Genomic DNA, 23,956 nt, shown 5'->3' with positions numbered 1-23,956 from the left:
CCCACCAAGGACAGGAAACCTACAGGCTTAAAAGGGACGGCCCTCTCTTCTTGCCTCAGTTTGGTTTCCTGTCCTTGATGGAGGGAACCTCTGACAGGCTTACCTGTGAAGACGTCCGGAAGAAGCGTGCTGTCGAGCTGCGCCCCTGTCTGGGATCAGCAGCTCCGGTACCGTCCTGTGCCCTGGGCTGTGGGAGCTTCGCCAGCTCCAGCCAGATGAAGCGTGATGACGGAGGCTGCACCCCTATCTCGAGACTGCAGCCCCAACTTGAGGTGGGCACAGCATTGGGGGGCTGCGCCCCTGTCTGGGGTTGGCAGCCCCAAACCTGCGCGCAGGACGCTGGAGGGAGCGGCACCCCAGCCGGGGTAGGGCCGCCCCTAGCAGCAAGTGAACGCTGGCGCTGCGGCCCTGTCTGGAGCAGGCAGCTGGAGGGAGAAAGCGCCGATTGCAGGAGCGGCACCTCTATGTTCGGCGCCACATGCTTCCGGTCTTTTACTAGGCCGAGGGCGGGGCATGATGATGTCCGGGCGGTCATGTGACCAAACAGGAAGTCCGGTTCACGTGCATACAGACGCTGGATGAGCGCTGCAATCTCCCCTCCAACCAGGAGATGGCGATCGAAAAAAAGAGCGAATTAAGGGGAAGTAGACGCTCCTATTTAAGCATCCAGATAGCGCTGCTCTCGGCTTCCCAGCTACTTCAGGTCTTTATTGTTAATGGATTCTGAAGACGAGCAGCAGCAAATGCTGTGGCTGCCGCTTTCACCATCTCAGCGGTCGCCTGGGGAGCCCCAGGAGACACAACCCCCCCCCCCCCCCGAGTCACCAGCAATTCTCGGACTTCGGTTAGGCAAACCTGGTCCGCTCATCGTGACTCTAACACGATGGACGAATCTGCAGCTAAACCGGTACCAGCTATTTGAGCTCTGGGTAAGTGATCTTCGAGAAAGTTAATTTAGGTAATAAGGTGTCCCTTCTTCTTATCCGCTTAGGGGAAGAAGAGTACCTCCAAAACCAAACACAAGCAATGTGCGTTATGCGAGGCCCTATTGGCGGACTCGTATTCCAAAAGACTGTGCCAGTCCTGCATAAACCAAACTTTGGCGGATGAGACCCCTAGTTTCTCCTCAGGCTTAAAATCCCTAGTTAAGTCAGAGGTGAGCAAAGTCCTCTCTAAAAAGTCTAAGAGGAAGGAAGCTAATTATGAGGTCTCCCCAACTCCTGATTATTCCCCATCGTCAGCCGAGGAGGTGGACTCTGGCGATTCATCTTCTTCATCCTCCTCATCCTCGGATAGTGGTTCAGGCCAGCACTGCTTTCCGTTAAATGAAGTTGACGGGTTGGTTAAAGCGGTCCGCTCAACCATGGGCATTACGGACCCCAGACCAGAGAAGTCAGTCCAAGACTTCATGTTCAGAGGACTGGGGCAGAGGAAGAGAAAATGTTTTCCGTTTAATGATAAACTTCAGGATCTAATCCTTAAAGAGTGGCAAAGGCTGGAAAGAAAGGGTTCTCTCCCCCCATTCTTTAAAAGAAAGTACCCCTTTCAGGACTCAGCCTCCTCCTCCCAAACTAGACGCAGCTATAACTAAAGCTTCTAAAAACTCATCTCTCCCCTTTGATGATATGGGGGCCCTTAAAGCTCGTCTGGACAGAAAAGCGGATATGTTTCTCAAAGGCACCTGGGAGACAACCGCTCGGGCTTTAAAACCAGCAATTGCCGCAACTTGTACAGCTAGGTCTTTGATGATATGGCTAGATCAGCTGGAGTCGCATTTAGAAAACAATACATCCAGGAAAGAGATCTTGTCTAGTATCCCACTCGTGCAGGGGGCAGCAGCCTTCCTAGCAGATGCTTCCATGGACTCTGTTAAGTTAGCTGCTAGATCGGCCGCCATGTCTAATGCAGCCCGCAGGGCTCTGTGGCTCAAGTGTTGGCCGGGTGACATCCAGGCTAGAACTAGACTCCGTGCTATACCTTGCAAAGGGGAACATCTCTTCGGTCCAGTCCTGGATGAAATCCTAGACAAAGCAAGCGACAGGAAGAAAGGTTTCCCTTGCCTGTCCATGCCTGCCTATAAGCGGTCTTTTCACAGAAGATTTGTACGTAAAAGGCCACCGAGAGACCAGGGTAAATGGAAAGACCGTAAACCGAAAGGTAGAGGTCTTCTGTTCAGTACGTCTTCTTCCACTCGGGAGCCCCGGAATTCGAATCAATGACTCGTAGCCCAGGTAGGGGGGAGGCTGACGGGCTTCTTACATGCCTGGACAAAGATTTCAGCCAGTAACTGGATCCTTAATCTAATATGTTCGGGTCTGAGATTCCAGTTCCAAGCAGTTCCTCGTGGAAGGTTTATCTTAACCCCGGTCCGTTCCGCTATATCAGAACAGTTCGCTCTTCAGGAAGAAGTACTGGGCCTTGCTCATAAAGCAGTCCTGGTGGAGGTCCCGTCATCCGAAAGAGGGTTGGGATTTTACTCCCCTCTCTTTCTGGTCTCTAAGCCGGACGGTTCTTTCAGGTGTATTATAAAGTTAAAAGCACTGAATAAATTCCTGATAATCCCCACCTTCAAAATGGAATCTATAAAGTTGCTGTTTTCAGATTGTTACATGGTTGTTTTGGATTTGAAAGACTCTTATTACCATGTACCTATCCATTCAGATTACCAGAAATATCTTAGAGTCGCCGTGGTTATAGATGGGTTCATCAAGCATTTTCAATATAGTGCCCTGCCGTTTGGTTTAGCCATAGCCCCCTGGATATTTACCAAAATTGTGGCAGAGTTAATGGCTCATGTCAGAGAACATGACATATTATCCCTTATGTGGATGATTTCCTGATAGTTGGTAATTCGGCCCTCCAATGTAGTAAGCATCTAAAAATAGTGATCTCCATCTTAGAGAATATTGGCTGGGTGCTCATTTTGAATAAATCTAGGTTAACGGCCACAAAAGTTCAGCAATTCTTAGGAGTTATGCTGGATTCAGATTCTCAGGCATGTTACCTCCCTGAAGCCAAAAAAACTAAAGATCAGGTATCAAGTGAGAAAGGCAGTGTCAAACCCAGTCATGTCCCTTAGAGCTGCGATGTCTGTTAGGTACCCTGACATCTTGCCTTCCTGGGGTTCTGTGGGCACAATATCAGTCCAGGGTTTTACAATGGGATGTACTGCATAATGAAGTTATGTTGGAGGGGAGGTTTTCCTTGTTCCCCCGGTCTGTTGAATCCTTACAGTTGTGGGATAATGAAGTGAACTTATCCAGAGGGGTTCCCTAGGTTTTTAGAACAACCAGAATAATTACTACCGATGCCAGTTCCAGTGGGTGGGGGGGCCCATCTGGGAGATATGGAAACCCATGGGTCATGGTCTAATTCGGAAAAGTGTCTCCTCCAACGGTAAAGAGTTGCTAGCGATAGACTGGGCAGTCAATTATTTTCTAGTCTTTCTTCAAAAACGTGACGTAAAGGTTTTCTCTGATAATAAAATCGCAGTAGCTTACATGAACCAAGATCTCTGACGAGAGTGGCGGATCATCTCTTTCAGGTCTCGGAATGCCATCTTCGTTCCCTGACAGCCCTTCATATAAAGGGAAAAGAAAATTCAAGGGCAGACTACTTAAGCCGCTATACCCTGAGACAAGGGGAATGGGAACTAAATCAGGGCATTTTCTCCCAAATTGTCCGAAGATGGGGACTTGTTTGCTACAAGGTTAAATCGGAAAACTCTGCTCTTCTGTTCCCTGAATCTCGAAAAAAACCCCTGGCAGTAGACGCTCTCCAAATACCTTGGGGGTTCAGCCTAGCTTATGCTATGGTTATCAGGAAGATCAGGGAGGACAAGGCGAGAGTTCTGGTGGTCGCACCCTTTTCGCCCAGGAGGCCCTGGTTCTCATGCCTCAGGAGCATGTCTGTGTCAGATCCTTGGGTTCTACCAGAAGTTCCGGATCTCCTCTTCCAGGGTCCAATAGTCCATCCTGAAGTGTCTGCCCACCACTTGACAGTATGGAACTTGAGGGGGAGCTATTAAGAAAAAAGGGGTTCTCCCAAGGCCTGGTAGCTACCTTAATGCGTCGCCGTAAACCTATTACAACCAGAATTTATGTGAGGACCTGGAAGAAGTTTTTATCTTTTTCCGGTTCCAGAGTCTGTGAGGAGGCTCCAATAAGTAAAATTCTAGAATTTCTGCAAAAAGGTCTTGAGTTAGGGCTAGCCACTAGCACCCTGAAGGTTCAGGTGTCAGCCTTAGGTGCCTTATATAGCTGATGGCTGTGATCTGGCGAGTAATTATTGGATTTCTCTTTTCATTAAAGCTTCCTTTAGGTCCAGGCCCATTGTCAAAAGCAAATTTGTACCCTGGGATCTAAATTTGGTTCTTAAAGCCTTAACTGGTCCACCCTTTGAACCAAAAGAGTTAGCCTCTCTTAAGTCCCTCTCCCTTAAAACAGCACTTCTGATAACTTTAACATCTGCTAGGAGAATTAGTGATATTCATGCCCTGTCTTCAGCCTTGCCCTTCACTCAGATCCTGGATGATAGAATAATTCTTAAACCTGATCCTGCTTATCTCCCTAAAGTAGCTACCCATTTTCACAGACTCCAAGAAGTAGTCCTACCCTCCTGCCCTAATCCGGGTAACCGGATAGAAGAAGAGTTTCATACGCTAGACGTAAGGAGATGTGTAATTAGGTACCTCTTGGTCATCAAAGAATTTAGAAATGACAGTTTGTTATTTATATCCTACCAAGGTGTTAGGAAAGGCTCTAAGGTCACAAAGTCCACCATAGCTAGATGGATGAGAGAGGCTATTTCCCTAGCTTATACATCCAGCGGTGAGGAAATACCACAAGAGTTGAAGGCTCAACTCTTGTGGTATTTCGATAGAAGACATATGGTATCTTCGATAGAAGACATATGTAAGGCTGCTGGTCTTCTCCGTCTACTTTCTATAGGCACTATAGACTGGATTCGGGTGTTTCGTCTGATCTCACTTTTGGGAGAAGGGTGCTCCAAGCTGTAGTCCCTCCCTAAACTTCTTCATCTCTGTAATTCTCTCGTGGTGCTTTCATGGTCAACCGATAAAGTCCTGCTCTCAGAAAAATCCCGTTACCGGTAAGTAACTTATGACTTTCACACAGGGCCCTGTAGGTTTGGATTTCTTTTTCTCTTAATAATAAAGACCTTCATTTAAAAGCTGTGTTTTGTGTTTACTTGTGTTATCTTTGTATAGTATTTACATTTGTTTGTGATCTGAAACATTTAATTGTGACAACCATCAGGGCTGTGGAGTCAGTAAGCTAAACCTTCGACTCCTCAATTTCCCTGACTCCCGACTCCACGATTCTGACTCCACAGCACAGCCTCACTACTGAGCATGTACATAAAGTGCAGCACAGATTTCCCTCAACTAAAAGCCTAGATCCTTAGATCAGGAATAGAACAGACATTTCTAGGACATTTCATAACTTTCCTAAAGTCTTAAAGGGTGTCTTTCACCCCCTGGGAGTTATTAGACCGCATCTATAGGCATACGGGGTATAGAAAAGTAAATCTATACTTACCTGTATGGCCCATGGTAGAGGTCTGATTGCAGAGAAAAGTAGTTTTATCTTTTTGGTTTTCAACAGGCTTGGGGTCCGGGAGACGCCAAGCAATGCCCGCCTATCTGATTATTATCCCCGCAGGGCGATGTGACATGCGCTTTTGTTTCTCACCACCCGGCTCATGCGCAAAGCGCGACTGTTATAGACCGTGCTTTGTTTCCTCCCGGCCGGGTTTGTATGAGCACAGTGCTGCAGTGATCTGTTGCGTAGGCACCCGGGAGTCACTGTGACTTCCGCTCCAGTGACTCCCGGCACATAACAAGAAGGTTTTCTGTGGCACTGTGCTCATACAAACCTGGCCAGGAGGAAACAAAGCGCGGTCTATAAGAGCCGTGCTTTGCGCATGTACCGGGAGGTGAGGAAGAAAAGCTCACGTCACAGCGCCCTGTGACATGCGGGGGAGTGAAAATGGTAACTAGACTGATAGGCGGCGATTTAAGGGAATAATAATCAGATAGGCGGGCATTGCTTGGCGTCCCCCGGACGCCACTCCTGTTGAAAACCAAACAGATAAAATTACTTTTCTCTGCAATCAGACCTCTACCATGGGCCATACAGGTATGTGTAGATTTACTTTTCTATACCCTGTATGCCCATATTAGCGGTCTGATAACTCCCAGGGGGGTGACAAATTCCCTTTAAGAAAACATTTACAGCACATCCTGCATTGAGCTACTGAAGCCAATTTATTATATATTTTAGGAGTCTGAGTCAGTCCATTTTATACCAACTCCACCAAAAAGGACTCCACAGCCCTGACAAATGAAATGCAAAAGAATAAGAAATTAGGGAGGGGCAAACACATTTTCACACCACTGTATTTACCTGTGTCCGTATATATACAAGTGCTTCTCACTAAATAAGAATTTCATCAAAACGTTAATTTATTTCAGTTCTTCAGTACAAAAAGTGAAACTCATATATTATATAGAGTCATTACAAACAGAGTGATCTATTTCAAGTGTTTATTTCTGTTAATGTTGAGGATTATGGCTTACAGCAAATGAAAACACTAGTCATTATCTCAGTAAATTAGAATAATTAAAAAAACGCCTGCAAAGGCTTCCTAAGCGTTTAAAAAGGTCCCTTAGTCTGCTTCTATTACTAGAATACCGGATAGAGGAATTCCCTCAGAATAGTGGACATTCCTAATATATAGAATCAATTGTGCAATAATAGAATGTCACCAGAGATAGAAGTAGATACATTGGGAAAAAGTGCATAATATAGAGATTCATAGAAAATTCATCGAATTAATAATAAAAAAATATAACACTATATACAGATATCAAATATAGTGCAAGCGGTTATAGAAAATAAGTATGCAAAAAATCGACTGTAAAGTGCTAAAGGAGTTCTACATATAATATGCTGGCATCAATGACTATGTCTCCCTCATAAACATACAATGGATGAGCCAGTCTTGATACGTCCACATAAGAGATCACACGGATAAAAGATGAGAAACTGTAAACATGGTAAGACTGGATCAAGCAAACCACATCTCCTCATGTGTTTGCTCCCACATGTAAGTTATTGCCAAAAGTGTTCGTAAGCAACCCTAATGTATCCCCCAAGGGCCCACTTTTTAGCAAAAATTGGGCCCATACATCTGAGTTTTGAGATCCCGGCATCCAGAGAAGGATCTCACAACCCTCCGCTTCCTCTCTTTTGCTGGAAAAATAAAGTTATGTCTCTTGGAAGAAGGTGAGAGAAAAACTCCCTGGTCATTAAAGGGTTGACATAGAATCAACATAGTAATCCCATTATTTGCTGAGATGCAAACTTTGCATTTCATAATCAATCTAAATACCACAGCAGCTGGAATTTGTGGCCCTACCCTAAAGGGGTTGTCTAAAACATAAAACCCTTTTTGAATATGTCCATACGTAAGCTGAATATACTGTCACCAGTCAGTTGGGATGCGCCTAACAGATAGGTACATCTTTATTAATTACCAGATGGGTAAGTAATCTTTTTATAATTTCTTTATTTAAAATATTCAGCATTTTAATAAAGAAATTGTAAATAAATTGTGATTAAGTAAATTATTTTATTGATTCTGGAAACGTATGTGTTTACATTCACATAACCTTGCATGTTAATAAAAGTTGCATGTTATTGTTATGTGACAGATTGGAATAATCACCATTGTGATGGTATTGTTTGTTTTATATAATGTATTTTTATTTTATTTTTTTTACAGCCATTTGGTGATAACAAATTGACATTTGCACACCGAAGTCGAGCTCTTCAATGTTTAATCCACTTGGCTGACACTGAGACTGTGGTGTCACTTGTGAAAAAACCCATTGACCAAGTAAAGTAAGTAACGTTGGCTGACCACGCCAATTTCAGGGAGACTGGCCAACCATCGAATGTACGTTTAATATTGGGATTTGTAGCTTAGGGGGAGGAGAAATTGTGCATGTAGATTAGAGGATTGATCGCTTGTCCACGAGAGAGATAAGCCTTGCTTGAGATGTCTGGCTGCTGCTTATTATCTCCTCATTAAGAACACTTGCATGCTCGGGGTTGTGACGTTGGCTGAAATGGCTATTGAGGTGTGTGCCCACCTTAGCAGTAGCTTTGCCTTTTAATCAATAAACCTCTAAACATGTGGAATTGTAAAAATTGTTTGGTTGCCAAAAAGATTCAATAATGGTGACACTTGTGAGTATTAGCCCAAATCTCGAGCAAATGTCAAGGTGATTTTACACTTTTTTTTGTATAAAGAGTGCGATAACTATTTTCTCAATGGTTTCTTGTCTAGGTATTACCTGAAGTGTTATGCCTATCTATCCGAATTTGAAATATTAAACATCCCATACACTCTAGAGTCATTCCATAGCAGTCCCAAAGAGGGAATGATTAAAGGCCTATGGAAAAACCACAGTCATGAAGCCAGGGTGAGTGTGAAGAAAAGTAAAGAGTATTTGTTCAGCCCAGTGAGTGATGATCATTGTTAGCCTTTAGGATTATAGAATACTCAGGCACAAGGGGACGGGGCACTCTTTTGACGTAAAGTGATCATTAATTTTTCATTATAATCTACTGAATTCAAGATTGAGGCATGAAATCTGTGAGCGATTTCAGAACAGTCAGTCATGTGTCGCTTTTATTTATTTATTTCATATAAAATCACTTTTTGTCTTGAAACCTATTACTAATACATTATCTTCATCAGAGGTTCCCTCAGCATTTATTAAGCAAATTATGAAGAAAAAATAATAATTTGAAATGTTGGCACGTTTTCTACTTAAATAAAAAAAATTATATTGTTCTTTTGAAATTCTTAACAACTAAGTGAAGACTTCTTATGAAATGTGCCTTTTAAAGGTAGTAGACAATGTTTCTATTTTTTAATAAAGTAGTTCCCCTTGTAAAATAAAAATAATGTATACTTGCCTCCAGTGGCCTGCATCATTGCAGGGATGTCAGCACCGGGTCTTTCGAAGCTCATGGGATATTATGTCCCATGAGCCCTGCAGCCAATCAGAGGCCTAATTTGGGCTGCTGTGCACTCACTTCCTTCTGATGAACCCCGGACAAGCATTAATCATGTCTGGTAGATTAAGAGAAGAGTTTTTACACTATAGGCAATACAGCGATGGTTTTGTAAAATCAATGTGCATAACATTCTAGTGGGATTATGATTTGACCACAAAGTATCCTGTCTGCAGAAACATAACATCAGAGAATAATATTAACTGTAACGTGCCAACTGACGGTGTGAAAAAAGTGTGATTTCATGTACTTGGTTGTACCAGGTAAATTATCCTAGTCGTAGTGAAGGTCGACCTTTGAACACTTTTTTTTTTCTTCTTGCCTCTGTTTCCAAAAGAATGAAAGAACGTTATTAAATCAGCTCAAACTTCTTAAAGAAATTGTTTTTAAGGCTAAAATAAGCTTTGCTTTTTTAGAGCAGGTAGATACAATCTGCCTCATTTCAGCTGCCTGTTAAAACATCTGAATATTCAACGATTCTGAATATCTCGTCCTTAGTTTATTTAAATGGGTGTAACACTCTGTGCTGATTCATTTCTTCATGTATCAGTATAACAACTTGAGCTCTGTTTTTCCAGAGATCTGTATCACCTGCCTGCAGTCACCCCTTGGAGTTTAGGAGCTTTCTATATGCTGCTAAATTAGTAAGATGAGTGTATAAACCGTATGCAGTTATATGGTTAACACCTATAAGCTCGCCCATAGTGATGGCTTTAGGCACTTTTTAATTTTTAGCCAATTACCCAGTAAAAAAAAAATAAGATGCTTTAATCTTTATAAGAAGAGCATTCACTTTCAAGCTTAGTTCTTCAGATATTATCCCCACTTTAGCTTTAACCTTCATAGGTGCCTATCCTGCTCAGCTTTCACCATATATTCTAAGCTTTTATAGCCGTTATATATGAGGTTACTAAGGACTGTACATGTCTTATTTTACCCTTCTAGGCATTGAGATTGGTGACAGAGCTTAGTTTAGAATACCAAGTTTTTGACCCTCAACTCTGGAGTGGATTATTTCAAAAGCTGCTTGGATTTAACATGGTAAGCTGGTAAATGACAGTTCTAAGGCCAAGTTCAGACATCCATGAAACATGGTCCATGAATGTATATATGAAGCTGTGAAGATCGGGTCAGTAGATCTGCATCCAGTCCGGGCAACACTTGTACGTACCTGGACTGTGATACACGCATGTCTGAATGAGGCCTGTAATTGTACTAGTTATTCAGACCTACATATCCGACACTTGAAATTGTAATATTTAAAACAGGAAAAATATATCTTTGTACCGTGTTAGCCAGTAAATAGAAAAATATTAAAATTTGAGAGGAGTCAGTGGTTGATACCTTTTTAATGGCTAACTGAAAAAATGGTAATAAATAGCAAGCTTTCGAGACTACTCAGGCCTCTTCATCGGGCATAGTATAACACAAAATCACATATTTATACATAACAGGACACAGAATAATAAGACCAGTGGCATGAAGCAGATCTATCAATGTAGGAAGGGGAGAAACAGTTGTGAAGTAAATATAGGAGCAATAAATCTATGATGAAAAGGATTCAGACAAAAATCTCTGGAATCATTCATTCTAATGAGGCAGATGGTCTCACTTTGACCTCTGATTCATCGGTGTCCCATCCTTTTAGGTGTGCACAAAAGCGCAGTTGGCCATACTCTTCTCCACCTCTTTAAAGTTGGGATACCGCTGGAACAGAGGCCAGATGGAATCCAAAATTACTTCATCTGCCTCTATAGTGAACGGTCCTGTCTAAATGACGTATTTTGGAGATTTAGACGGAAACCTTGATGTAAGTAATCAGCGTTGAGCACAGAATAAATGTGAATCTAGCTTTAAAAACTAACCAAAATATTATGTACCCCAAAATTGTTCCAATAAAATTTTCAACTAAACCCACAATAAAAAATTCCCCACTCAGGTCCATCATCTGAAATATAGGGAGTTTCCACTTTACTATCATGACAAAGGCTCTGGAACTGTGACATGATTCCCCCTTTAGCTAAATCTGAGCTCACAAGTCCAAATGTCCACCTGCTGAGCCCCATAGTGTGGCTAAACGGTATTTAGCATCCTCGTTTGGCGTTGCTCTAGCGGTAAGAACCCACTTAACAGTTTATAGGGTGCATGTCTCAAGAAGCACAAGCTGGGCACAATGTATTGGGCAGTAAGCTGGCATGTTTAGAATTTTCACTCTGTAACACCAAATCATACTTATTTCTGGAAAACACCTGTGGAATCAAAATAGTCACTGCATCCGTAGATACATTCCTAGAGGGCTGTAATTTCCAAAATTAGGTCGGGAGGAGTGGAGAGGTCTGCTGTTCAGTCACTTAGGGGCTCTGCAAATGGAGTAGTACTCTGACAATATCTGGGGTATTGATGTTTTTGGGAGAATTTGCATAACAATTTTTACCTATTCCCATTTGTAAAAATTAAAAATCTGGGCTATGAAAACCTATTACTGGTAAAATGTAGTTTATTTTCTTTACACCAAGTAATAAGTTCTGTAAACTTTGGGAAAAATGTAATTTTTAATTTTCACGGCTCACTGTTACAACATTGTTTGAATTATCTGTGGGTTCGAAATGTGCACCGCACCCTTAGGTGAATGCCTTGAGGGTGTGTCGTATCCAAAGTTGGGTCACTTTGTTAGGGTGAACACTTTGGTATGTTCACTAGTTGCCTACTCCTGGCCTAAGGGATATGATCAAGTGCATGCAAGAAAGAATAACATCAGACACACACAGTTGGATGTAAGCTCTCCTTGATCAGCTATGGCACAGCTCCAAGTGTCTTTATTCAACCCGAACATAGACTTATATAAACACTGTATGTGGGCTCGGTTAACCCAGAATGTGAGTAACCAGCTGTATTGATTGGTTAGTCCAAGCGGCGTGATCCATGAGGTCATCAGGGGGGCGTAGTCCATACGGTCATCAGGGGGGCATAGTCCATGCGATGTCACTCTGTGGTTGGTTCGTCCTTCTATAGAATGCAGCTTCCTCCCAGAACAGAGCATGGTGTGATGAAACAGGAAATGGCAGCCATTTTTTGATCTAAACAACCTTATGTAAGGTGAAATAATACACTTTGTGGGTCTTTTCTCTCAATCTCCTATGTCTGGAGGTTAATTAAGTATTTGAGCCTATAGCTCTCCTCAACAACTTGTGTGGGTTTTTTTCACACTATAGGATCTTTGCAAATATGATATGGCAACTGCAGTCTGTTCCAGGCAAAATTGCATGCCTAAAGTTAAATTGAGCACCTTCCCTTCTGAGCCCCTCTGTCACAAACTACAGTTTCCTACTACATATGTGCTACTGCCTTACTCAGGACAAAATAGATCCCCCAATTTCTTGTGAAATTTCTGTTGTTACCCTTGTGAAAATGAAAAATTTGATGCTAAAGCAACATTTTACTGTAAGAAAAAAAAAAAAAAATTTCCCCTCCACTTTGCATTACTTCCTGTGAAGCACGTAAAGGGTTAATACATTTCCTAAATGTGGATTTGAATACCTTGAGGGATGCAATCTTAAAATGGATCTTGTTTGGAGGTTTTCTGGCATACAGGTCCTTCAAAGTCACTTGAAGCGTGAAGTGGTCCTTAAAAAAATAGGTTTTGCAAATTTTTTTTGCGAAAAATGAAAAATTACTGCTAAATTTTTAACCCTTTTAACATCCTCACAAAAAATGATATGCCAAAACTGCTGATGTAAAGTAGACATATGGTGTTTTTATTAACCATTTTGCCTGGTATTGCTATGTTTTAAAAGTATAAAAATTTAAAGTTCAAAAATTACGAATTTGTGTGAATTTTCATCAAATTTCATATATCTTCATAAATTCTGATTAAAGTGATATACACATGGTATATGTATGTAAACCATAGCTATAGCAAGCGATATAGAAGTCAAACTTTTAATTATTTTTATATTTTTTGTAGATGTCTTACCTCAGAAAAGTGTTAGTAGCGATCACCGGCATCCACTGCCTCTGGGAGGTATGTATATTCCCTTCGTTGGTTGTCACATGAACGTAGTATGGTATAATTAAATACATAATTAATTGATAATGATCTAATTAAATTATCTAAACTAGTCTGAATGTTTGGTTTTGTTTATAGGTGCCAAACTTTAGCAGGGCATGGCGTAGTGTCATACTGGCACCATTTGCTTGCGGTATGTTGATATTTCTATTATTATAAGGTTTGGATATTATTACTGCTATCTGAACAGGTTTTCTTTTGTTTTGTAGCTTCTTGTCCTCCAAGCCCCTCACAGCTTGAAGAATGCTACCAGTCCTTTTTGGTATTATTAAGGTGAGCAATTTAAAATTGTTCTATAGTTTCCGAAGAATGTATATATTTTTTACTTCATTTTGTGCTAAACTGTAATTTAAGTGAAGAGATATGCTTTTTGAGTATTGTATATTGTTCATAAAGTCATCTACGTAGTCACCTCACTTGTGTTCACAGAATCCATCAATTTATAGATGTGCTGATGTGGAGATCAGCACTATTAAAAATCCTCTAAGAAGTAGAGGATTTGCAACTTCTGTTATCCACATCTAAATATATTTTTCCTAAAGCTTTATGGCTGGTTAACTTAAAACACCACTCCTGCATGTTTTTTTTATTTCATCGCCTGAGTGGTATCACTAATGTCTGTTCCCTGCCCCTAGTTAAATACTTACCAGCCACTGTTTTCTGCTCTTCCTGGCTCTCCTCTGGTACCGTTCCGCCATCTTATAATATACACACAGTGCTCAGCATAAGTGAGTACACCTCCTATGAAAAGTAAGATTTTAATCAATATATCACTGAACACAAGAACAATTTCCAAAATTTTGACAAGACTAAGTTTTATTGAAGATTTAACTCCCAACATGAAAGCAAGGTTAAAAATATAACTTTTATTACAAAATGTTCAGTTTTATTCAAATTAGTTGATGCAAAAATTAATACACCCCACATCAAAAACTATTACATCCAGTATTTTGTATGACCTCTGATTTTTAAAGAGGTTGTTCACTACTTTTCCTAAGGATAGGTCATCAAGGTCTGATCTGCCGGAGTCCGGCACCCCCGCCATTAAGCCGTTATCAGCAGCGGCCGCCGACTGGATGTGCTCACTTTCGGAGCTGGCCGTCTTCTGGTAGTGGCCGAGGCAGGCTACTGCACATCTGCCTGTTATTCCAATCAATAGGAGGCAGATGTGTAGTACCCTGCGGGCGCGACTATCAGAAGACTTAGCAGCTCTGCAAGTGGGTATTTTTTGCTGCCGACACAGCAGCTGATCAGCAAGGGGTGTCGAACTCCGACCGATCAGGCATTGATGGATTAGGATAGGTTATCAATGGAAAAAGTAGTGAACAACTTCTTTAAGGACAGCACCAAATATTGTAAGCATGGAATGAACAAGTTAGAGAAATATTTGCAGAAATATTGCAACGTCTATTTTTTTTTCATTCAAGAATGAACTTTTTTAGAGACTGGATGGAGAGTGATGCCCAACTAGGCTCTTCAGAATTCCCCATAGGTGTTCAATTGGGTTCAGATCAGGAGACATTCTTGGCCACTGAATCACTTTCACCCTGTTTTTCAGAAATGCAACAATGGCCTTAGATGTTTAATTTGGATCATTATCATGTTGGAAAAGTTCACGTCTACCAAGGGCACAGAGTGGTGGTAGCATCTTCTCTTTTAGAATAGATCAGTACATCTGTGAATTCCTAATACCATCAATGAAATGTAGCTCCCCAACACCAGCAGCACTAATGCAGCCCCACACAAGGACACTGCCACCACCATGTTTCACTGTAGGTGCCATGCTTTTTTTTTTTTTTTGCATTCCTCACATTTGTGATGCCATATAGTTTTCAAGCCACCAGTTCCAAAATATTTATCTTGATCTCATCGCTCCAGAGTATAGCGTCCCAGTAGGCTTTATATTTTTTACAGCATGAGGCCTGGCAAATTGTAGCTTGGCTTTTTTGTGCATGGTCTTTAGGAGAGGCTTCCTTCATGGACGACACTCATGCTTGCCATTTCTCTGCAGTGTACGCCGTATTGTGTCACAGGAAACATTCACTACAGCTTTGGTATTCTAATTCTTTAGCTAACTGCAGTGACCTTGCTTGTCGATTTTCTTCAACCCTTCTAATCAGAAGACCCTTTTGTTTAGGTATTAACTTCCATTGTCTGCTTGGACATCTCTGTGAGATGGTTGCAGTTTCATCGTGTTAAATTTTTGTATCACTTTTGCTACAGTATTCTGATAAGTTAAGCTTTGCTGATCTTCTTGAAACCTTCAACTTTCTTGTCTAAAGAAATAATTTTCTTTCTCCGGTCTTGTGACATTTCTTTTCCATGTGGTGCCATTGTTAACAGCTTGAAATGGGAAGGCATTTTCTTTAAGTAATGCCTTTTTATAGTCAGCTGTCTGCTGGACACCTGTTAAATGAATAATTAGACTTACATGTGATTGAATTCTTGTCAATTATAATTTTGTTGTCCAAACTTTATCTTTGCTCCGAAGACTTTCTTTGGGGTGTGCTCATTTTTGCAACATGGTGTTGAATGAATTTTTTAGGAAAGTTACTTTTCTGGTTGTGCAAAATAACAAATCCTGTTTGCAATCAATGGCCCACACTTGTGGGAGTATTTTATAATATGATATCACATATAAAATGTTGATTCTGAAAGGAAACAAAAGGTTTGCTGGGTGTACTCATGTATGCTGGGCACTGTGTGTGTGTGTGTGTGTGTGCGCGTGTGTATGTGTGTGTGTATATATATAGATAGATAGATATACAGTACAGACCAACAATTTGGACACACCTTCTCATTTAAAGATTTTTCTGTATTTTCATAACTTTGAAAATTGTACTTTCACACTGAAGGCATCAAAATATGAATTAACACATGTGGAATTATATACATAACAAAAAAGTGTGAAACAACTGAAAATATGTCTTATATTCTAGGTTCTTCAAAGTAGCCACCTTTTCCTTTGATGACTGCTTTGCACACTCTTGGCATTCTCTTGATGAACTTGAAGAGGTAGTCACCGGAAATGGTTTTCACTTCATAGGTGTGCCCTGTCAGGATTAATAAGTGGGATTTCTTGCCTTATAAATGGGGTTGGGACCATCAGTTGTGTTGTGCAGAAGTCAGGTGGATACACAGCTGATAGTCCTAGTGAATAGACTGTTAGAATTTGTATTATGGCAAGAAAAAAGCAGCTAAGTAAAGAAAAACGAGTGGCCATCATTACTTTAAGAAATGAAGGTCAGTCAGTCCGAAAAATTGGGCAGACTTTGAAAGTGTCCCCAAGTGCAGTTGCAAAAACCATCAAGCGCTGAAAAGAAACTGGCTCACATGAGGACCGCCCCAGGAAAGGAAGACCAAGAGTCACCTCTGCTTCTGAGGATAAGTTTATCCGAGTCACCAGCCTCAGAAATCGCAGGTTAACAGCAGCTCAGATTAGAGATCAGGTCAATGCCACACAGAATTCTAGCAGCTGACACATCTCTACAACAACTGTTAAGAGGAGACTTTGTGCAGCAGGCCTTCATGGTAAAATAGCTGCTAGGAAACCACTGCTAAGGACAGGCAACAAGCAGAAGAAACTTGTTTGGGCTAAAGAACACAAGAAATGGACATTAGACCAGTGGAAATCTGTGCTTTGGTCTCATGAGTCCAAATTTGAGATCTTTGGTTCCAACCACTGTGTCTTTGTGCGACGCAGAAAAGGTGAACGGATGGACTCTACATGCCTGGTTCCCACCGTGAAGCATGGAGGAGGAGGTGTGATGGTGTGGGGGTGCTTTGCTGGTGACACTGTTGGGGATTTATTCAAAATTGAAGGCATATTGAACCAGCATGGCTACCACAGCATCTTGCAGCGGCATGTTATTCCTTCCGGTTTGCGTTCAGTTGGACCGTCATTTATTTTTCAACAGGACAATGACCCCAAACACACCTCCAGGCTGTGTAAGGGCTATTTGACCAAGAAGGAGAGTGATGGGGTGCTACGCCAGATGACCTGGCCTCCACAGTCACCAGACCTGAACCCAATCGAGATGGTTTGGGGTGAGCTGGACCGCAGAGTGAAGGCAAAAGGGCCAACAAGTGCTAAGCATCTCTGGGAACTCCTTCAAGATTGTTGGAAGACCATTTCCGGTGACTACCTCTTGAAGCTCATCAAGAGTGTGCAAAGCAGTCATCAAAGCAAAAGGTGGCTACTTGGAAGAACCTAGAATATAAGACATATTTTCAGTTGTTTCACACTTTTTTGTTAAGTATATAATTCCACATGTGTTAATTCATAGTTTTGATGCCTTCAGTGTGAATGTACAATTTTCAAAGTCATGAAAATACAGAAAAATCTTTAAATGAGAAGGTGTGTCCAAACTTTTGGTCTGTATTGTATATCTATATAGATATATATAGATATCATATTCTGCTTCTGAGCTGGCAGATGCCGCTGCGTGGGGGCGACTTTCAGTGTGTAATATGAAATCACAGTCTTGCTTCATGATAGGTGTTATTATATTAGAGGCAATGTGATATGGATCACTGTGTATTATGAAGTTAAATTCAGTTACGGTCTTCATTGTGGCTACTGGTAACTCTTGTATTTATGTAGTGAGTAGTGTTGAGCGAGCATGCTCGACACTGCTCGGTACTCGCCCGAGCATCTCACTACTCGGGATGTTGAGCGAGCACCGAGCATTTTCGGGTTACTCGGGCTCGAGCTCGGGTCTCCGCCTTGCATGTTTGGCGCTCTTTACAGAGCCAATGAACATGCAGGGATTGCCAGCCAGTCACTGTAGTGCCGCAGCCATGTTGGTTGTGGGCATTACAGTGATCACCTCGAGCATTTAAAACCGGGCGCTGCCATCTTGGACAGAGTCACTCCGGATCAGACAGTGTAGGGAGAGTGCTGCTGAGCTAGGGAGAGATTTATACTGCAAAATAGGTAGTGTAGGGTATCTAAAGCCTGCAAAATCAAACAAACAGTCCTTCTGAGGACTAATATCCATCCCAGATATCAGGCAGACAGGCTGTATAGGTGACGCAGTGGTTATACCAGCAAACACTGCATTACAGTCCTGTGTGCTGCTGCTGCTGCTCAAATTGCTAGACTTAGCCCCAGGTCTCAGGGGCCAGGAAAAATCCTTTTTTTTTCATCTAAATCCTTTTTTTTTCATCTAAATCCTTTTTTTTTTTCCTCTGTCAGACTGTACAAATACCCGTCTTCTTAACCTTTTGGTGTTGAGTGTGTCTGTGAGTGTTCAGACACAAATATATCTGTTTAAAAGAGTCTGGTTTCGGCCAGATAACTAGAACTGTGGTTTTGCAGTTCCACGGTTCAAATCTCTGTATTATCCACTTTTTTGCCTTTTTTCCATAAAAAAAAACAAAAAACAGTTTGAGTGTCTCGGTGACTGTTCAGACACAAATATATCTATTTAAAAAAGTCTGGTATACGCCAGGAAATTAGAACTGTGGTTTTCCTCTTCCACGGTACTAATCTCCTTTTTATTACCCTTTTGCCATTGATAGTGCGAGTGTAAGCTATTTTACTTACTTTACAATGGGCAAGGTGCGTGGCAAGGGACGTGGAACTGGACATTCTGGTGATTGTGCGTGCAGAGGACGGGGCCGTGGCCAAGGTGAAAATGTGCCACAACCAACAGCCACATCTTCTCGCTTCCAGTTCTTGACCGAATTACTAGGGAAGCACACAACACCAGTATTGCCAACTGATCAGTGTGAACAGGTTCTTAATTGGATAGCAGATAATACTTCCAGTTACCTGGGCACCACCACCTCCATCTGTCTTCCACACGGCCAAGTCTTAGTAGCCGTGAGTCTCGACCGCATGCTCTTTCCTCCCACCATGCCGTGTGTCGTCCGACAGCAACTAATCTCACAGTTGGACACTCTGAAGAGCTGTTCACTGGTCCATTTCAATATTTGGGCCCCTCGCCTGCCCGCTTGAAGTGGTGGAAGAGGAGATCCCATGTAGCGATGGCCAAATATTTGAACAGCCACGGCCACAGGAAGTCGACGCTGGCAATTTGTCACAAGAGGTGGACGATGACGAGACACAATTGCCAGGAAGTGAGGAGTAGGACCGTGGTGCGCAAGTGGAAGAGGAGGAGGTGGTGGATGATCTAGTAACTGACCCAACGTGGCAGGAGGACACGCAGAGCGAAGCCAGCAGCACACAGGGGGAGGGAGGCAGAGTACCCCAAAAGGCAGTAAGAAGCAGTGTGGTGGCTGCAGACAGAAGGCGGGCAACCGTTCCCCGTAACCCCAAAAAGGCCATTTGTACCACCTGCCAGGCCAGCATCAGCAGGGGTGACAAAACTACCAGCCTGACCACCACCAACATGATCAGGCACATGTCAGCAAAGCACCCGACTTTGTGGGGTGAACCCCAGGGTCCACGACCAGTGTCAGCGGGTGTCACCACTGCTTCTTCCGCTGTTGTGCTTGTAAGAGAACCCCCTGTTGTGCGTGCAAGGCTATCCCCTGTCCATACTGCATGCAAAGATGCCCCCTCCTCTCAGTCTTCACTTGTTATGGCAGTTTCTCAAGAAACAGCATCAACGTCCACGTCCCACTGCAGCGTTCAATTGTCCATATCCCAAAGCTTTGAACGAAAGCGCAAATTTGCAGCCAACACCCCACGGGCCACAGTCCTAAATTCGCACATTTCACGACTGCGTGCGTTGGAAATGCTGCCTTTTAGGCTGGTGGAGACGGAATCCTTCCGCAACCTTATGGCTGTGGCCGTCCCTCGGTACTCGGTCCCCAGCCGACACTATTTTGCCCGGTGTGCCATCCCCGCACTACACAAGCACGTGTCCCAAAACATCTGCCTTGCCCTCAACAACGCAGTTACTGGGAGAGTCCACCTGACAACGGACACGTGGACAAGTGCTTGTGGCCAGGGACAGTATATCTCCCTGACGGCACACTGGGTAAACATAGTGGAAGCCGGGACCCAGTCGGACCTTGGGATGGAACACATCCTCCCCACACCGAGGATTGCTTGCCCTATGTCAGTCAGAGGTGCCCCCACAGTGTACAGCTCCTGCGCATCATCCTCCTCCTCCTCATGTTCAGCCTCCATCTCAGATATCACCACATCAGTTACAAGCTGGAAGCACTGCAGTACTGCCTCCGCCAAGCGGCAACAGGCTGTGCTGAAACTCATAAGCTTAGGTGATAAACCTCACACTGCTTGTGAGTTGTGGACAGCTGTGAAAAAGCAGGCAGATATGTGGCTGAGACCGCTGAACCTACGTCCAGGCATGGTCGTGTGTAACAATGGCCGTAACTTGGTGGCGCCTCTGAGGCGAGGCGAGATCACACACGTACCATGCCTGGCTCATGTGCTTAACTTTGTGGTACAGCGTTTTCTTAAATCGTACCCCGAGTTGCCAGATCTGCTCGTCAAAGTACGCCGCCTGTCAGCTCACTTTCGGAAGTCGGCTACAGCTTCCGCCGCCCTTGCTGTGTTGCAGCAGCGTTTGCAGCTTCCGGCACACCGACTGGTGTGTGATGTCCCCACACGTTGGAACTCTACCCTCCATATGTTGCAAAGGATTTGTGAGCAGAAGAGAGCAGTTGTGGAGTACCAGCTGCAACAAGGCCGTCGATATTCAAGTCAGACTCCACACATAAGACCTCAGGAGTGGACCTGGATGTCTGACAAAACTTTGAGGAGTACACCAAGATGGTGAGTGGCGATGACGCCATCATTAGCGTCAGCATCCCACTTGTCTGTCTTTTGCAACGCTCTCTCCAGAGAATTAAAGAGGAGGCATTGCAGCCAGAGTATGATGAGATGGATCAAGAAGACGTAGCGGGCGATTGCACACAGCCCAGCCTCATCTCGTCCCAACGTGCATTGGGGGACAATGAGGGAGAGGAGGAGGAGACCATGGTCAGTCGTCATCTTGGTGAGGACACGGAAGTCTTGCCCGTTACCAGTCTGGCACGCATGGCTGACTTTATGTTACGCTGCCTTAACCGTGACCCTCGCGTTGTCAAAATGTTGGGTGACAGTCATTACTGGTTGGTGACACTTTTAGACCCCCGCTACAAGGAGAACTTTCACTCTTATTCCTGAGGTGGAGAGGTCTCCAAAAATGTTCAGTACCAGAAGGCCCTTGCTGCAGAATTGTTAAAAAAAAATTCCCATCTGAACACGCTAGCAGCAGAGGTCACAGTTCGTTGCCCAACCAAGGCGTGCAGGTGAGAGAGACGCAACTCCAATCCAGCAGAGGCAGGGGAACACTGTCAACGTTCTGGGACAGTTTTCTGAGACCCGCCCAGCTTACAGGCCCTGAGGCGCGGGGTGCTCTCACAAGGAATTGAAAGTTTCAAAAGATGGTGAGGGAGTACCTTGCCAACCGTACAAGCGTCCTCCATGATTCCTCTGTGCCTTTTAATTATTGGGTATCCAAGCTGGACACTTGGAATGAACTCGCTCTGTACGCCTTGGAGGTCCTAGCCTGCCCTGCCGCTAGCGTGTTATCGGAGCGTGTTTTTAGTGCCACTGGGGGAATTATAACTGATAAGCGCACTCGCCTGTCAACTGACAATGCTGACAAGCTGACCCTTACCAAAATGAACAAGGGCTGGATTGGGCCAGACTTCTCATCACCACCAAATGACAGCAGAGCAACATAAAGTCAAATCCACTGTGTTATTTCGAGAGGTGTATTCCCATGCACCGCTTCACACCCACACATGGGTATACGCTTCCTCATTTCTTCTGTTTTTTTGCTCTTCTCCTTATCCTCCACTTCCACCACCACTATACCACCAGGGTGACCGTGGTCCGTGTTGCCAGCATTGCAAGTTCCTCCGTCCTAATTTTTGGCAGCTTTTGCTTGGAAGGCATAGGCAAAGACTATGGGAGACCCACTCCCCAATAATGGGAATAATGTTTTTAATATGCTGTACTGCATGGCTCTTGTAAGGGGCATTAAAACTGTCTTGTTAAGCTACTGTGACCTCCACGTCTCTTCCAAGGGTCATTGATATTGTCTTTTTATTCCACTGAGACCTCCACGTCTCTTCCAAGGGGCATTGATATTGTCTTTTTATTCTACTGTGACCTCCACGTCTCTTCCAAGGGGCATTAAAACCGTCGTGTTAAACCACTCTGACCTCCATGTCTCTTCCAAGGGTCATTGATATTGTCTTTTTATTCCACTGGGACCTCCACGTCTCTTCCAAGGGGCATTGATATTGTCTTTTTATTCCACTGTGACCTCCACGTCTCTTCCAAGGGGCATTAAAACCTTCTTGTTAAGCTACTGTGACCTCCACGTCTCTACCAAGGGGCATTAAAACTGTCTTGTTAAGCTACTGTGAAGTCCACGTCTCTTCCAAGGGGCATTAAAACCGTCTTGTTAAGCTACTGTGACCTCCACGTCTCTTCCAAGGGTCATTGATATTGTCTTTTTATTCCACTGGGAACTCCACCACTCTTCCAAGGGGGCATTGATATTGTCTTTTTATTCCACTGCGACCTCCACCACTCTTCCAAGGGGCATTGATATTGTCTTTTTATTGCACTGGGACCTCCACCACTCTTCCAAAGGGCATTGATATTGTCTTTTTATTCCACTGGGACCTCCACGTCTATTCCAAGGGGCATTAAAACCGTCTTGTTAAACCACTCTGAACTCCACAGATCTTCCAAGGGGCATTGAAATGTTGTTTTTAATTACCTCTAACCTCCATGACTCTTCCAACGGGCATTGCATTTCCTCCTAATTTTAGTCAGCTTTTGCTTTTCAATGCATAGGCGAACACTAAGGGAGACCCACTCCCCAATAATGGGTAGAAGGTTTTTAGTATGCTGTAATCCACATCTGTTTCAAGGGGCATTGCAGTTCCTCATAATTTTTGGAAAGCCTTCCATTCACTGCTTAGGCCAACAGTGTACAGGAGACCCAGTTGCTATAAATGGAAAAAACGGTTTAGTTAAGGCCCTCTGACCTCCATGTCACTCCAAGGGGCATTGGAGTGCCTCGAAATTTTTGGTAGGCATTTCACTCACTGTATGCCCTATAACTGTGTAGCCGAACCGCTCCTTTTGGTACAGAAACATATCCTACAAGACATGTGTGGTTGACTGGCCTGATATTGATGTGAATGGTCCCTGTTCCTCCTGCTCTTTCTCCTTTGCCACCACTTCATCCATCATTCATCACCTGAAGTTTTGTTTTAACGGGAGTCATAGAACTGGGATAGTAGCAGGAAAACATCCAAGCAATCCTCGGAGGAGGTAGGATATGCGCCAAAACCCTGTCCTCCTCAGGCCTAGCCGCTACTACATACATGCTCTTGCATTCCAAGGAACAGAAAGCTAAGGAGATGGATGGCCCCATGATCATGAATAATTTACTCGTTGTGTAGGAGGCCGACCACTGCTGCTGTCTACCTTCTGAACTTTGTGTTGAAGCCTGATTGACCCAGGACCCGCAATCCTCTATGTCTGGAGGACGTGTTGCATCCTAGTGTCCAACTGTGTCCCAGCTTCCACAATATTAACCCAGTGTGAAGTTTTCAGTGAGATGGACCATCCCTGGCCACATTCACTTGTCCACGTGTTTGTGGTTAGGCTGTCCTTCCCACTAAATGCACTGGGGAGGGCACAGGTAATGTTTTGGTATGCGGCGCTTGTGTATAAGGCGCACCGAGACAAATAGGGGCGGCTGGGGACCGTTTATGGACACCCGGCCGCTCCCAGGCGGCTGGGGACCGTGTGTGGGCACCTGGCCGCGGGGAGGCT

General features: G+C 43.6%; 1 protein-coding gene across 2 annotated transcripts in view; it reads left to right on the top strand.

The window, feature by feature from the left end:
- KNTC1 (kinetochore associated 1) overlaps window positions 1-23,956 on the top strand; it is a 221,818-nt gene that overhangs the window by 155,957 nt on the left and 41,905 nt on the right. For both annotated transcript variants that reach the window (XM_073676226.1, XM_073676227.1), the window contains exons 54-59: window positions 7,807-7,925; window positions 8,374-8,509; window positions 10,053-10,148; window positions 13,072-13,128; window positions 13,252-13,306; window positions 13,383-13,446. In XM_073676226.1, the coding sequence (XP_073532327.1) occupies window positions 7,807-7,925; window positions 8,374-8,509; window positions 10,053-10,148; window positions 13,072-13,128; window positions 13,252-13,306; window positions 13,383-13,446 (527 nt within the window). The remainder of the gene's footprint in view (window positions 1-7,806; window positions 7,926-8,373; window positions 8,510-10,052; window positions 10,149-13,071; window positions 13,129-13,251; window positions 13,307-13,382; window positions 13,447-23,956) is intronic.

This window comes from Phyllobates terribilis, unplaced genomic scaffold (assembly GCF_046119375.1).
Source record: "Phyllobates terribilis strain yellow unplaced genomic scaffold, ASM4611937v1 Scaffold_1__5_contigs__length_1240528914, whole genome shotgun sequence".
NCBI classification, from domain to species: domain Eukaryota; kingdom Metazoa; phylum Chordata; class Amphibia; order Anura; family Dendrobatidae; genus Phyllobates; species Phyllobates terribilis.
This window is presented reverse-complemented; position numbering and strand designations above follow the sequence as displayed.